This window comes from Equus caballus, chromosome 15 (genome assembly GCF_041296265.1).
Source record: "Equus caballus isolate H_3958 breed thoroughbred chromosome 15, TB-T2T, whole genome shotgun sequence".
NCBI lineage: Eukaryota > Metazoa > Chordata > Mammalia > Perissodactyla > Equidae > Equus > Equus caballus.
In genome coordinates, this window is record NC_091698.1 from 82,738,644 (window position 1) to 82,753,318 (window position 14,675).

The window sequence follows — 14,675 nt, forward strand, 5'->3', positions numbered from 1 at the left end:
AGCTCAGCTACCTGCTTATAGAAGCCAGGCATATCCCTTCACCCCATGGGACTGGATGTCCTCTCCCGCAAGGTGGAAAGGTTGGACTAAAGAGTCCCAAGAGTTCTAGGCCTTTGAAGTTCTGGGTTCCTACATTATCTCTCCATTAGGCAAAGCATGCCAATGAGGATGATCCCATCTATTCCTTCTTCTAAATTTCAAAATTCTCTAAAATCTAAAACCTCAGTTGAGGCTACATAGGGTCAAGGAATTAGAGGGTCATGGAATTAGAATTTGAAAAATAAACAATAAGGGAACTCTTTCAGTGGCCACAATTTGCTTTGGCCACCTTCATGAGACCACATGAACAGATGAGACCCTCAAATACTGCCCAGCTATCGGGGACGACCCTAAGCCCACATGAGTGATTTCCAAAGGAGGACTCATCTGTCTGGGTCCCACCTGCTCCGTCCTTTGTCTGTGACCTTTGAGGACAGTAAGATGGGTGGGCTTGAGACAATCTACTGGGCCTGATCCTCAGAGCTATGAGAGTGCAGAGAAAGGAAAGTGTTGTCTGGGTAAGTGGGGACCAAACCGTAGGACATTTGACTGAAAACATCATTGTAGATTTCTATCATGAACAGGCAGATGCTGAGTGTTCCACTGGACATGGAGTCTGAAAACTTTGCTTCTAATCCCAGATCTGCCACTAATTTGCAGTGTGACCTTGGCAAGTTCTTAACTTCTTTGCTTCTTGGTTTTCTCCCTGGTACAGCAAGGGTTAAGCTATGTGACTACAATGTTTTTTCCTAGTTCTGACATTCTGAAAGTCAGATATGGAATGTAGTGTTTTTACATCTCCCCAGGTAGAGACACAAAACAGTAATTCAGAGGAGTCTTTCCAAAAGCATAATTCTACCATAGAGCTTAGTTCTTTTTTTTGAGAAAGATTAGCTCTGAGCTAACATCTGCCGCCAATCCTCCTCTTTTTGCTGAGGAAGATTGGCCCTGAGCTGACACCCATGCCCATCTTCCTCTACTTTATATGTGGGATGCTTGCCACAGCACGGCTTGATAAGTGGTGTGTAGGTCAGCACCTGGGATCCAAACCAGCAAACCCTGGGCTGCCGAAGCAGAGCACACGAAATTAACTACTTTGTCACCAGGAGCTTAGTGCTTGATGAGAGAATAATTTGAAAGTCAGACAAACCGAGAAGATTTAAGAGATGGTATAGATGGATATAGATATAGATAAATTATTCACCTTCTACACGATCTTCTTGTTTCATGGTGTTTTTTTCCTTTCTTACTTTCTGCAAATAGTCACTAAAGCAGAAGTAGATTAGAGGAGAGTTTCCAAAGCATATTCCATGGTACACTATACACAATAGCAAAAGAGTTCTGTGCCTAAAGGAGTTTGGGAAATCTTCATTTTATATTCCACGCTTGAAGAGTCACAACTCTTATTGGCACATGAAGGTTCTAAGAAGTCCTGCAGTGAAAAAGCCTGTTTGGTCTTGTTTAACCCAGTAATCCGCAAACTTACTTGATCTCCGAGCTTTCTCATAGTACCTATTAGCACCTTGTGGAGCTTGTGTTCTGGGGAAGATACTCTGGGGGATGGCGCAGCATTATTCCCTGACGCTGCATTTAGTGGCATGTGTCTGTATGAGGCCTGTGTGCATCACGTTGCACTTCTTTTGTCCATATTCCAGACTGTTAAACTTCTGCTGTTCCTTAGGTCTCGTCTAATATGAATGGCATCATGATCAATTGAATGAGTATAGCTTATAAAAATGATTTAATAGTTTAATTGCAATATGGACAATTAGCCAATGGTGCCAGAATCATGTGTGATTTACTGAGATGGAAATCTGTCCATCTATACATTTGTTTATTTATGTTCTCACTTAATATTATTGAGAGGCTTCTGGTTCAGGATGGTGGATTGAGCACACGTTTGTCTTCTTCTCTCCTGCAATCCCACTAAATTGATAATAAAGGATTCAACGGAGGAGTAAATTATGAATAGCAAACAGAACAGAGAACCATGAGCAATTTCTAGGGCACAAAGAGGAGATGTTTATGGAGGAAATAAAGTGGCCATAGCTGAGAAGATGCAAAAGGGATTTGGAGCAGAGGAGGGAGCCCATCTGCTGGGAGGCATGACAATGAGTACTAATAAGGCATTGTCCAGAAGTAAGGATGATAGTACGGAAGAAGAAGGAAATTCCTCTATGGTGTGGTTAACCCATCTGGTCTTCACATCTTTTCAATCCCCTTTTTCCAGACTAAATAGTAGCAGGATGCTTAACCACAAGGGAAAGAAAAAGGGAGCTCATTTCTAAAAATTCAAGTGGACTGAAAGAAGTAGGGTTGCCAATCGGACCATTCATGCCCACGGTGATGTGTTCATCACGCTGGTGTTGGGGAACAAGCACCTGAAAAATGGCCTGCCCCCAACACTTGCCTAATATCAGGCCACTTCTGACATAGAGAACAAGCACCATCTATGGACACAGAGGTTCCTATAGTGTTCCTAGCCTCTCTTGCTCAAATATAAGGGGCTGATCCAGGATCATCCACCATATGAATAACCCAGTGGCAGGAAAAAGAAATATCAACATAAAAAATTGACCCCAGAGGAAACATAGATAAATTAGGTAACTGAGAAAAGATAAAGCTCTTCAGAAAGATTGAAGACTGAGAAGAGACGGGAATGACAGTAGCAGAGAAATAGTAAAGCAGATTTACCAGAGATGAAAGAGACACATGTTTTTCTGATTGAAAGAGCCTACCAAATGCTACTGAGGAATTTTTGTAGAGATCCATACTTTGATATATTGTATTGAAATTTCAGCACTTCGGTGTTAAAGAAAGAGCACGAAAGCTTCCAAAGAGAAAAATAGATTGACTACAAAGAAATTAACAATAAAACCCGCCTTAGACTTCTCCTCAGTCACACAGATGCTAGACAACACCGGAGCTGGGCCTTCAAATTTCTAAAGCAAAATTTCTGATCTAGAAACTATAGCGAGAAAAGCTATCAACCAAGTGTGAAGACAATATAAAAATATTTCAGATATTCAAAGATTGACAAAGAAATTTCCCCCTGAGAAAGTTTCCTGAGGGTGGTGGGACTAATGGAAGAGTCCCAGTGGAAAGAAATTATGGAATAATAGCTGTTCTGGAGGCCCAGAAAGCAACTGGTACAAATTAAAACAGAAAGTCAAGGTTTTCAAGAAGAAGGAAGTGAATTTTCAGAGTGTATAGAAGTGTTAGTGATATGGTGAAAAAGGCAGATAGAAAATAAATAAAAGAGAAGAAAGAACGAAGGGCCATATAAAATAAATACAAGAGTAATCAATTAGAAATTTCTGGAAAAACAAACTGCACCAGAAAGTTCTGGTGTAAATATAAGGCAAATTAAAATGTGGGACAATTTTGACAAGTGACAATGTAAGACAATGTAAGAGAGAGAAAGACAGAGAGAATATTCATTTGATCCTGATGCTAGGGACATTCTCCATGGATTGGGATGTATTCTTGAACTTATGGAGAAGATGATAAATACAACCTTTGTTCACTGTAGTGGGAAAATATATAGTCATCAGTATAAAAACTCTGTTTATTGATTTTCAACATTTAGCATTAACCTGTAAACAAAACACAAGACTTAATCATTCTTGCCCAACCTTGACAATGTACAGAAAAGCACAGCTGACTTGGGAGGTGGACATGGAAGAGAAAAAGTGCAGAGAGGGGTAGGAAGACTAATAGTTTCATCTTCTAGTGGGAGAGTCAGGTGATACTGTCTAACATGTATGGAACAAATAATAAATTTATCATGTAAAGTTACAAAGGTAAGTAATAAAAAAGTAAAAAGTGATTTTAAAAATTTAAGTATTAGGAGGGAGGAGTATAATTTTTCTTATTGTACCATTAATCTAAAAAGTATAAAGTTATTGCACCAACAAATAACACTATATCATAATATTTAAAGTTATGAAGGCAGTCATCAAAAGAAATTAGAAATCCTTAAAAATGTTTTTGGGACTTGGTGAGAAGAACAGGATTTTGGGATAGTTTTTAAAAAATTATTATTATGAGGTATTCTGAACTATTGGACTCCTTGCCATATGTATAAATTACTTTGATTTTTAAAGTCATTGAGTACCTGCCCTGTGGCAAGCATTGTGTTAAATTCCAGACATTTAAGGGTAGTACCAGCCTTATAGTAGAAGCGTCTACAGAAAGAAGTGATGCTAGGACAGGAGCCCTTCTCAGGGATGTATTTGTGTTAACTGGAAGAGAGGAAGCAGGGCAGGGAATCAGAGTTAATGGAGTATTTGGCCAGCTGGTTGAAACTGTTGGGATAGAATCCTCAGAGAGGTGAATTAAGAGAAGTCTTTAGGACTTGGGGGCTTGGAGAATTGACATGTTTCCTTTAGATTGATAATATTCTAGGCAGCAAGATAGAATTACTGACAGTTTGGAGCTCTATAGGTCCTTAGAGAGACTCTATCCAACCCTTTCATTTTACAAACAAAAGAAGCTTGGTAGTGGTAGAGCTCAGGCTCCAATTCAGACCTGATTCCAAGATTAGTGATGGATAAAAGGAGCTCCAGACTAAGACTCAAAGCAGGAAGTCAACATTTATCACATACCTACTAAGGGCCACTGTACTGGCCACTTCATGCATGTTATTTAATTTAGTCTCCACAACAGACGTATAAGGTAGGCTACCCATATTAAATTTGAGCAAACTAAGAGTTTAAATAATTTGTCTAAAGCCTAGAACTGGTTAGAGACAGAACCTGGATATGATAGAGTCTGTCTGACATCAAGGTTCAGGCCCCTTCGTTTCTGGCTCATAATTTGAGTCCTGCTGGCTGAGATGAGAGCAACATATCCCTATATTGGTGACCAGAGGTAGAAAATAATAACCGTTTCGTATTTCATTGAACATATCAACACGATCCAATAACAAGCAAAACATGATCCTGGCACCGTATAAACAGGACTCTTTGATCTGCTTCTCCACTCCCCCATGCCCACACTGGGGGAAGGTCTGTGAGCTGCCAGGCCATCCTTCTTAATTAGAAGGGACCCCAGGAGCCTTTGCGTAGCCCTAAGCTAGCCTGAGCAAAATAAACAGGAAACAGAAAAGAGGGCGAGGAGAGATGAATTCTCACTGACTTTAAAAGATTTATACTGACAATATCCTAAGGAGCTTATGAAATGTATTTTTCCTTTTTATTTTTGGTAGAGGAAAGCTGCTGATGAAGAGATAGCTCCCAACTATAGAGTTTCATTGAGAGTGAAAATACTTTAAGCTCAGTCTCTTATTGATAGTCCAGTTGCACAAAATAAAATTCATATAAACATCATCTCTCATATTAGAACTGGAAAAATAATCCGTCTTCCAGTCAGTTTTGAAAGAGTCTCATTATTGAGGTACTGAATTACAAGGACAGAATTTACATATGTTTCCACAGCCAGGAAGGAGGAACAGTAGTGCAGGAAGAGCCTCAGGCCCCAGCACCTTCAGGCTGATTTTCTCCTGCTGGGAACTTGAGTTTCCCAGGAGTGTGTGTGTCTGCACACATGCGCACATGCATGTAACCTTTCTGAGAAGGAGAATGCCTCCTTTATTTTGCCTACATTCTTTCCTTAAGTAGCTCAAAAAACTGGTCTCAAACCAACTTTCCTCCAACTTGAAAACGTCAGAGCAGGGTCTTAGACCAGGGCACAGTTGTTGCTCCCTTATGTGTGATGTGTGTGGCTTCATCCTAATCCCAGACCGTGCCCCCAAAGTGTCTGGAGCAAGACTCTGCCCCTAGAGATGCTTCCAGGACTCTCATCTGCTCTGGATAGATAGAAACTAATTTAGTATTGGCAACCCCAGGCGATCCCTGAGTCAGTCCCCAACATGGCACCTTTGCTTACAACAGTAACATACTAAATACCTCATATTTGCATGTATCCTTGCCTGATGCAGACTGGTGGTGCAGGATGACAAGGATGACGTTGGGTCAATAGGAAAGGATTCTTTCCTTTCCCTCACCATACCAGATTAATCTTCCTGAAGCACCACTCTGATGATGTGGCTATCTTGCTCAAAAACCTTTTCTAACTCCCTATGGTCCACAAAATAAAGCTGGACATCTTCAGCCAAGAGTTACATGTTCTCTATGAACTGGTCCCACATCCACAATCCAAACCTTCCTTATTTCCCAGTCTTCTCTACATGTACCCCACTCTGCAGTCAAATGCTACTGCACACTTTTTACATTTATGCCTTTACTCCTCTTCCTCTCAACTCTTGCACAGCCAGGTCTGCCAATATCTTTCTTTTCCTCTCTCTTTAAGACCTAGCTCAAAGCTCATCTTCTTTATGAACCTTCCCAACTGAACCTAATGTCTCCTTCCTGGAGCCTCCCAAAGTGCTTTACCTGTATGTATCTTGTGACTTTACAACCTCTACTTTTGATTATAGTTAATGCAGACATCTCATCATCCCTACTGTACCTGGAGTTTCTTAAAGGCCAGAACTGTGTCTGGTTCATATCTGTGTCTCCAGGGCAGAGCCAGTGCTTGGGTGTTTGCTCAAAGTAGGTATCCAATAAATGAAATTTCAGAGCAGAAAGGAGAGAATAAGGAAACCAGTGAACAAATGGATCTGGTCCAGTACCCATCTGCTTGTCTTTCTCCCTTTCCATCCTCTCGTTCCTGAACTACACAACTTGGCCACAAGCCACCCTGATCATACTTTAGGATAAAGGATACAGTGGGACGATGAGGAAGATACAAGGAAAAGAGCAGTGGTTAGGAGTCCAGAAACCTAGAGTCTGGTCTGGACTTTCAAAGTAAGACTTTGGACAAGTCATTTCTCCATTCGGATCTCCAGTCTGCTTCTCTAGAGAAGCAGGGGCATTATATCAGGTGATCTCTAAGTCCTTTCTAATTCTAAGTCTAATTGTAATTCTGAGTCTTTGATTCTAATCTGTTTCTTTTACCTCTGTGCCCATGACAAGAATGTGTCCCCGATTGTAAAACAGGGTAATAATATAGATTATTTACTGAGGGTTGTAGAGCACTTTTCAAAGGCCTATATGCCATGCTGAAACTTCCCAAGAATTAAAGAGGGTTCAGTTTCTAGTACTGACCCCATGTCGCCGATCCAGCTCAGAAACAGTCTTGTGCTGACCTCATCCTGAATTTAACTAGAAGTCACATTAATCTACTTCCAGAATACAGGCATGCCTTGGATATATTGCAGGTTCCAGACCACCACCATAAAGCCAATATTGCAATAAAGCAAGTCACATGAATTTTTTGGTTTCCCAGTGCATATAATAGTTATGTTTACACTATACTGTAATCTTTAAGTGTGCGATAGCATTCTATCTAAAAAATGTGAATACCTTAATTAAAAAAATACTTCATTGCTAAAAAAAATACTAGCCATCATCTGAGCCTTCAGTGAGTCTTAATCTTTTTGCTGGTAGAGGGTCTTGCCTTAATGTTGATGGCTGCTGACTGATCAGGATGGTGGTTGCTGATGGTTGGGTTGGCTGTGGCAATTTCTTAAAAGAAGATAATGATGAAGTTTGCTTCATCAATTGACTCTTCCTTTCTGATAGCATTTTACCCGCAGTAGAACTTCTTTCAAAGTTGGAGTCAATCCTCTCAAACTCTGCCACTGCTTTACCAACTAAGTTTACATAACATTCTAAATCCTTTGTTGTCATTTCAGCAATCTTCATAGCAACTTCACCAGGAGTAGAGTCCATCTCAAGAAACCACTTTATTTGCCCATCCATAAGAAGCAACTCCTCATCTGTTAAAGTTAAATGAGATTATAGAAATTCAGTCACATCTTCAGGCTCCGCTTCTAATTCTAGTTCTTTTGCTATTTCCACCACATCTGTCATTTCTTCCTCCACTGACATCTTGAACCCCTAAAAGTCATCCATGAGAGTCGGAATCAACTCCTCCCAAACGCCTGTTAATATTGATATTTTGACCTCTTCCCATGAATCATGAATGTTCTTAATGGCGTCTACAATAATGAATCCTTTCCAGAAGGTTTTCAACTTACTTTGCCCAGATCCATCAGATGAATCACTTATCTATGGTAGCTACATCCTTATGAAATGTATTTCTTAAATAATAAGTCTTGAAAGTTGAAATGACTCCTTGATCCATAAGCTGTAGAATGGATGTTGTCTTAGCAGGCGTGAAAACAACATTCATCTCATTGTGCATCTCCATCAGAACTCTTAGGTGACCATTGTCAGTGAGCAGTAATATTTTGAACAAAATCTTTTTTTCTGAACAGTAGCTCTCAACAGCTGGCTTAAAATATTCAGTAAACCATGTTGTGAACAGATATGCCCTCATCCAGGCTTTGTTATTCGATTTATAGAACACATGCAGAGTAGATTTAACATAATTCTTAAGATCCTTAGGATTTTGGGAATGGTGAGTGAGCACTGGCTTCAACTTAAAGTCACCAGCTGTATTAGCCCCTAACAGGAGATTGACCCTGTCCTTTGAAGCTTTGAAGCCAGGCTCTGACTTCTCTCTAGCTGTGAAAGTCCTAGGTGCCATCTTCTTCCAATATAAGGCTGTTTTGTCTATGCTGAAAATCTGCTGTTTAGTGTACCACCGTCATCACTTACCTTAGCTAGATCTTCTGCATAACTTGCTGCAGCTGCTGCATCACCACTGGCTGCTTCACCTTGCACTTTTATGCTATGGAGATGGCTGGTTTCCTTAAACCTCATGAACCAACCTCTGCTGGCTTCAGACTTTCCTTCTGCAGCTTCCTCACCTCTCTCAGCCTTCACAGAATTGAAGAGAATTAGGGGCTTGGTCTTGATTAGGCTTTGGCGTAAGAGAATATTGTGGCTGGTGTGATCTTCTAACCAGACCACTAAAACTTTCTCCATATCAGCAATAAGGCTGTTTCATGTTCTTATCATTCATATGTTCACTGGAGTACCACTTTTAATTTTGTTCGAGAACTTTTCCTTTGCATTCACAACTTGACTGTTTGGCACAAGAGCTCTAGCTGTTGGCCTGTCTTGGCTTTCGACATGCCCTCCTCACTAGGCTTAATCATTTCCAGCTTTTGATTTACAGTGAGAGATGTGTGACTCTTGCTTTCACTTGAACACTTAGAGGCCATTGTAGAGTTATTAATTGGTCTGATTTCAGTATTGTTGCGTCTCAAGGAATAGTGAGGCCTGAGGAGAGAGAGAGAGATGGGGCAGCCCGTGGAGAAGTCAGAACACACACGTTTATCGATTAAGTTCACTGTCTTATATGGGCACAGTTCATGGTGCTCCAAAAGAATTATGACAGTAACATCAAAGATCACTGATCACCCTAACAAATGCAATAATAATGAAAAAGGTTGAATTACTCTGAAAATGTGACACAGAGGCACAAAGTGAACAAATGCTTTTGGAAAAACGGTGCTGATAGACTTGCTCAATGCAGAGTTGCCGTAAACTTTCATTTTGTGAAAAAAGCAATATCTGTGAAGTGCAATAAAATGAGATATGCCCATATTGCAAATCTCCGGTTCCTGACACAATACCTTCTCCTTCACAAATGCTTGCTTTTGATAGGAACCCCCTTATTTCATCTACATTGTTCTCTATCGAAAGCTGCTAGTTCATTTGCCTACTTGGCAAATTGGATTATCAGCAGAAGGAGACCAATTCAAAGTGCCGGGGGGTGATTTAAGAAGAATGAGCACTCATTAGCTGGTTCCCACTGGAGAAGTCGGGGATCTTGTTGGAATAGGCTTCCACTGCTAAAGGAGCAGTGTCTAATGGTCCAAAACTTCAGTGCAGAAGTGTGGCAAGGAAAATTAATGCATCAGAAGGAATGCCTGGAACAATAAAATGCTACTGTGCTTTTACACTGACAGTAATCCCCATGAATATAGATTTCTTGTAGGTCACTTGGCCCGTGCTATTGGAATTAGGGTTGGCTTGCCCCTGAGGGAAACTCTGCCACAGGCATGGCACCAGGGGGGATTTGTAGGGCTTTCTTTGTGGAGACTAGTTGCAAATTCACATGACTCATAGACTTAAGAGCTGAAATGGATTTTAAGAGATTATTGAGTTCAGCCAACCCTTCTCACTCCATTTTATAAATGAGGAAACCTGAGAAAGTTGATGCTTTGCCCAAGATCACTCAGCTAGTAAACGAAGGAGCAGGAGCCATGATCTTAACCACTACATAATAAGCGACCCAAATGCTGCCTCTCCAAGCCACCCACCTCTCAAGGAAAACCTTTAACCAGTCATAACTATTTGAGAACATAGATCCAACCCATACATTCCTAGAAAACTCTGAATTGTCCAACAGACATGAATTCAGTTGTCAAGTTGGCTTGAATGTGATATGGAAAACTCAGATCTGCCTTGATTTAAACTGTGACCTATAGGGTGGCCTGAGATACCTCTGAGTGTCCTAGTTTGCAGGGTATGGAGATACCGTACATGGATGTTTACAAGATGACACTGATGTCCTGGCTCCACTCTTGGCACATTATGGAGGGAGTGACTCTGTTTAGCCTGTCACCCTAGACCAGGATGTAAATCTATAACAACATGTTAGCACCTGGGTTGGGTTTCTGACTCTGGTTACTCTTGGGGGGTTAGGTAATACTCCCTGTTCTTCCCATTTCCTATGGGACTTTGTTAGTTGTTCCTATTGGCTGGCAAAGAACCTGTGAACTGTCATCGTTTAACTTAGAGGACAGTTGAAATCAAATAATTGATTATTTAATAGGGTGCTTCCTCTCTGCCTAAAACTAGGTAAAGTATTCTCCATACGTATGTCACATAGACTAGTAAGCAGAGTAGCTAAGGTGAGAACTTCGGTCTGCCTGATTGTAAAACCTAAGACCTCAGTCACTGTCCTCTCGCTTCAGGCTTTAGTTTTTACAAAGTCAATCTAAGAGACAGGGAAGAGGGCTGAGTGTGTGTGAAGAAGGTGAGAAAAGCCTCCAGCATCACTGACTTTGTTGCCATTGGTCTCTAAATCCTGCAACAGAACTGCTGTTGGTCCTCCTTTCTGGACACACCTGCAGAGTCACTTTCCCTATTTCTTGGCAGGCTCCTTCCTCCTCCTCAACACTTCAGCGAACTCCAAGCACACCATCCTGAGCCCGTGGATGAGGAGCAGCAGCGAGCACTGCAGGCTGGCTGTCTCCGTGCACAGGCACCTGCAGCCCTCTGGGAGGTACGTCGCCCAGCTGCTGCCCCACAACGAGGCTGGCAGAGAGATCCTCCTGGTACCCACTCCAGGGAAGCATGGGTAAGTCGTTCCCCAAGTCCTAAATAGATTATATAAATGATTTGGCTTTTGGCTGCATATTTCCAGAGTCTGTGACATCTACTTAAAACTCACAATTGTCCTTTAAAGAGTAGGGTCCAGATTGAGCTATTACTGCTAATATCCTCTGGGTAGTGTCTTGGGCACTGATCTGTGGGATCCTCTGGCTGCCCAGGCTGGTAGTCCTTCCAGAGGCCAGAGAACCAGCTGGCAGATTCGGCATTTAATGAGTGGGTGTTAAAGATATTCATTTCCCAGAGTCCAGATGAAGCCAAGAAGAAAACAGCCAAGGGGAATGTTAAAAGACCAAAGTAAAAGTAACTTAATATGCTGGAAACAGTTTCAGCAGCAGAACTTGAGCAGGAACGGAAAGAGCAAACTACTGTGGCCACCCAAGGAGGTCCTACAGGAGTGTGGGACCCCAGAGAAGAATTGGTCAGGGAACCACAATGGTATCAATTCAGCAGAGATTGGAACAAGCTTTGTTCTAGAATCTCTAAGGCTTATACAACGCTGAAGTCACACCCAATATCTATGTCAGTAAATCCTCTAAGCTTCCAGGAAGTACTCACTTGCTCACTCAGTGATCCATCAGACCTCTAGAAGCAGTGACAGTGGGAAGCAGACTTGAACCAGGGCATCTCTGTGCCTTCCTTTTTTCCTCATTCCATGAGTATCAATTCCACCCTAAGACCTCAGTTTTGAGGAACAGCAGATCTGATTACTTTATAATCAGCAAGGCTGAGAGATCCTTCCTTGTGGCTTGTTTGCAGGAGAAAGAAGTCCAGTTTCTAGCTATACGTAGACTTTGCTTCCCTCTAAGAAAATATCTTTCAGAGGGCTCCCATCTGAACAATGCTATTACCCATCCTCCGCCTCCACTGTGTTCTGGATTGGTGAGGGAGATCTTACCTACTGCTTTTCCAATAAAGCTGTATGGCCTCCTTAGTAATTTCTTAAAAGTCTTTACCCCATTCCCCTGCTACTGTATTTAGTTGTGCTTCAAAGAACTGCAGGCTGCTACAATCCCAGCAGGAATGAAATCTTGGCTTCAAGAAGCTTCTCTCCCCATAGCTAAACTCATATCCATCTTCTTGCCTTTGAAATGCCTCATTGGGCTGGCTCATAACTATCAAGTGAGTTCCCATTTAACTGATGAGAAAACTGAGGCAGAGACAGGAAATAGGAAGTTATGTGGCCCAAACTGGACTCCAGGTCTCCTGTTTTATCGTTCATGCTCCTTCTGGGAAACCCATAGCCTCTCAGCAGGATCTCAGGGGGAAATGGTGGGTCAAGAGAGAGGAAATGGAAGGTGAAGGAACCTTGTGAAAAGAGATGATCTAGATTCTTTAGTGTGTCAAGACAGATGAGCCCAGGGGGCATGTGATGGCAGCCTTCCCATCACATGTGGTGAGAACAAGGAGACCAAGACCTGGCAGTGTGTGCAGACCATGAACTTCTCCTGAAGATGTCTCAGCTGCCAGCCTCAAGGTCCACCCCGCTGGCCAGTGCATTTTCTTCCCAAGGCGACTCTTCCATCACCAGAGCTGGTCTGCCCCCTGGAGGCTGGGAGTTGAGGCAGGAGAAAGGGAGCGGGGGTGCTGGGGCAAGCCCACCGACTTGATGGCCTTGCTGGGACTGCCTCTACATCTACAGGGGCTTTGCTTCAGGCCAGGCTCTGAGCATCTCCCTGCAGAGATGTTCTCCCCTAGCCCTGGGAGAGCCATCTTAAAGTTTGATGATGAGCAGGAGTGATTTCAAATTTAAATTAAAGATACCTGAGCCAGGCTTCCCAACTGCAACAAGATCAGCATGGTGAGGGTGGAAGGTAGCAGCTGGAGGTGCAATCCATAGGCTGTTCTGCTGTGGGGAGGAACTCTGCTGCCTCAGGCATCTTGGCAAGCTGCGGGACACAAGCACTTGTCCAGCAATTCCAAGAGCTCTGGGTGTTTGTATAGAGTTGGATCTGGCTTGCTCAGCCTCAGCACTATTGACATCTGGGGCTAGACAATTCTGTTTGTGGGCATCGTCCTGTGCATGGTCGCCAGCTTCCCAGGCCTCTACCCACTAGATGCGTAGCACCTCCCCTGGTTGTGACAACAAAAATGTCTTTAGACATTGCCAAATGTCCCCTGGGGGACAAAATCACCCCCATTGAGAACCCCTGAAATAAACAGAAGATTTTAGAGCTGGGAGGAACACAAGGATTTACCTGGTTCAACCTCGTCATTTCACAGGTGTGGGAACTGAGGCCCAGAAGGGCAAAGGGACTTGCTCCGTGTCACCTGATGAGTGTCAGTGTTGATAAACAAGTGTCGTAAGCCCTACACTCATGTATAGGTGCCAACCACTGTACTAGGTCCTGGGATCCAAAGATACGTAAGTCCCACTCCCTACCCTCGAGTAATAATAACTATTGCTAACACTTAAGGACTTCCTAGATGCACTAGCCAGTCACTGTTGTGCACTTTACATGCATTTTCTTGTTTAATACTCAACAGCACAATGAAGCATGTACTGTTATTATCTTTCACTTTACAGATGAGGAAATTTAGTGAAGTCAAATAACCGACCCAAGGTCACTGGCTAGACAGGGTGAAGGGATCTGAACCTAATCAGCCTGACCAGACTATTTTTACCCATTGTTGGAAGACCTCAATTAGGCCACGATAGTGCAGCAGAAAAATTATTATGCTGTGAATCAAAGCCCTGAATTTAATCCTAGTTCAATGAACAATCGTTTACTGGGTACTTTCTATTTGTTAGGACCATAAAGGTGCTAGGGATACAAAAGGCCAGCATTTGATGGTCCATGAAAGGATGTTCCATGAAAGAGCTCGATGACTTTAGGCAAATCCCACTTTCTCCCAAACCTCAGCTTCTCCATCTGTAAAGTGGGGATGATGTTGCTAGCCCTGCTCACATGCTTCTGTGGGGTCAATGCAATAAATGATATAGAGTTTTGTACACTCTGAGCAGGATGCAAACGTAAGAGGCCATTATTTAATACCTGAATCTGCTCTGCTCTGCTCAGAATTTGGGCTCACAAAGGATTGAGACTTATCTGCTCTCTGATTATGGGGTCAGTGCCAGTCTCAAGAATCCTTTGGTTTTGAGATCCTTGGCTGTTTTCTTCTCTGGAAGCTCATCCCCTTTAATGTCAGAGACAACCCCAGTAGCACAGTGCTCCGTATGGAGAGGGGAACACAGTGAAATCCTGGTGGTGATGACAGTGATGATTACAAATGGGACTGGCTTCCTGTCAGAACAGAACATGGTGGTTGGAGGACTGCTATTTGGAAAACAACATTCGGCATTTGTAGTAACAAGGGAGG

General features: G+C 42.5%; 1 protein-coding gene across 2 annotated transcripts in view; it reads left to right on the plus strand.

The window, feature by feature from the left end:
• The window catches only part of ALK (ALK receptor tyrosine kinase), a 655,114-nt gene that overhangs the window by 324,235 nt on the left and 316,204 nt on the right, over positions 1–14,675 (plus strand). For both annotated transcript variants that reach the window (XM_070235623.1, XM_070235624.1), the window contains exon 4: positions 11,121–11,322. In XM_070235623.1, the coding sequence (XP_070091724.1) occupies positions 11,121–11,322 (202 nt within the window). The remainder of the gene's footprint in view (positions 1–11,120; positions 11,323–14,675) is intronic.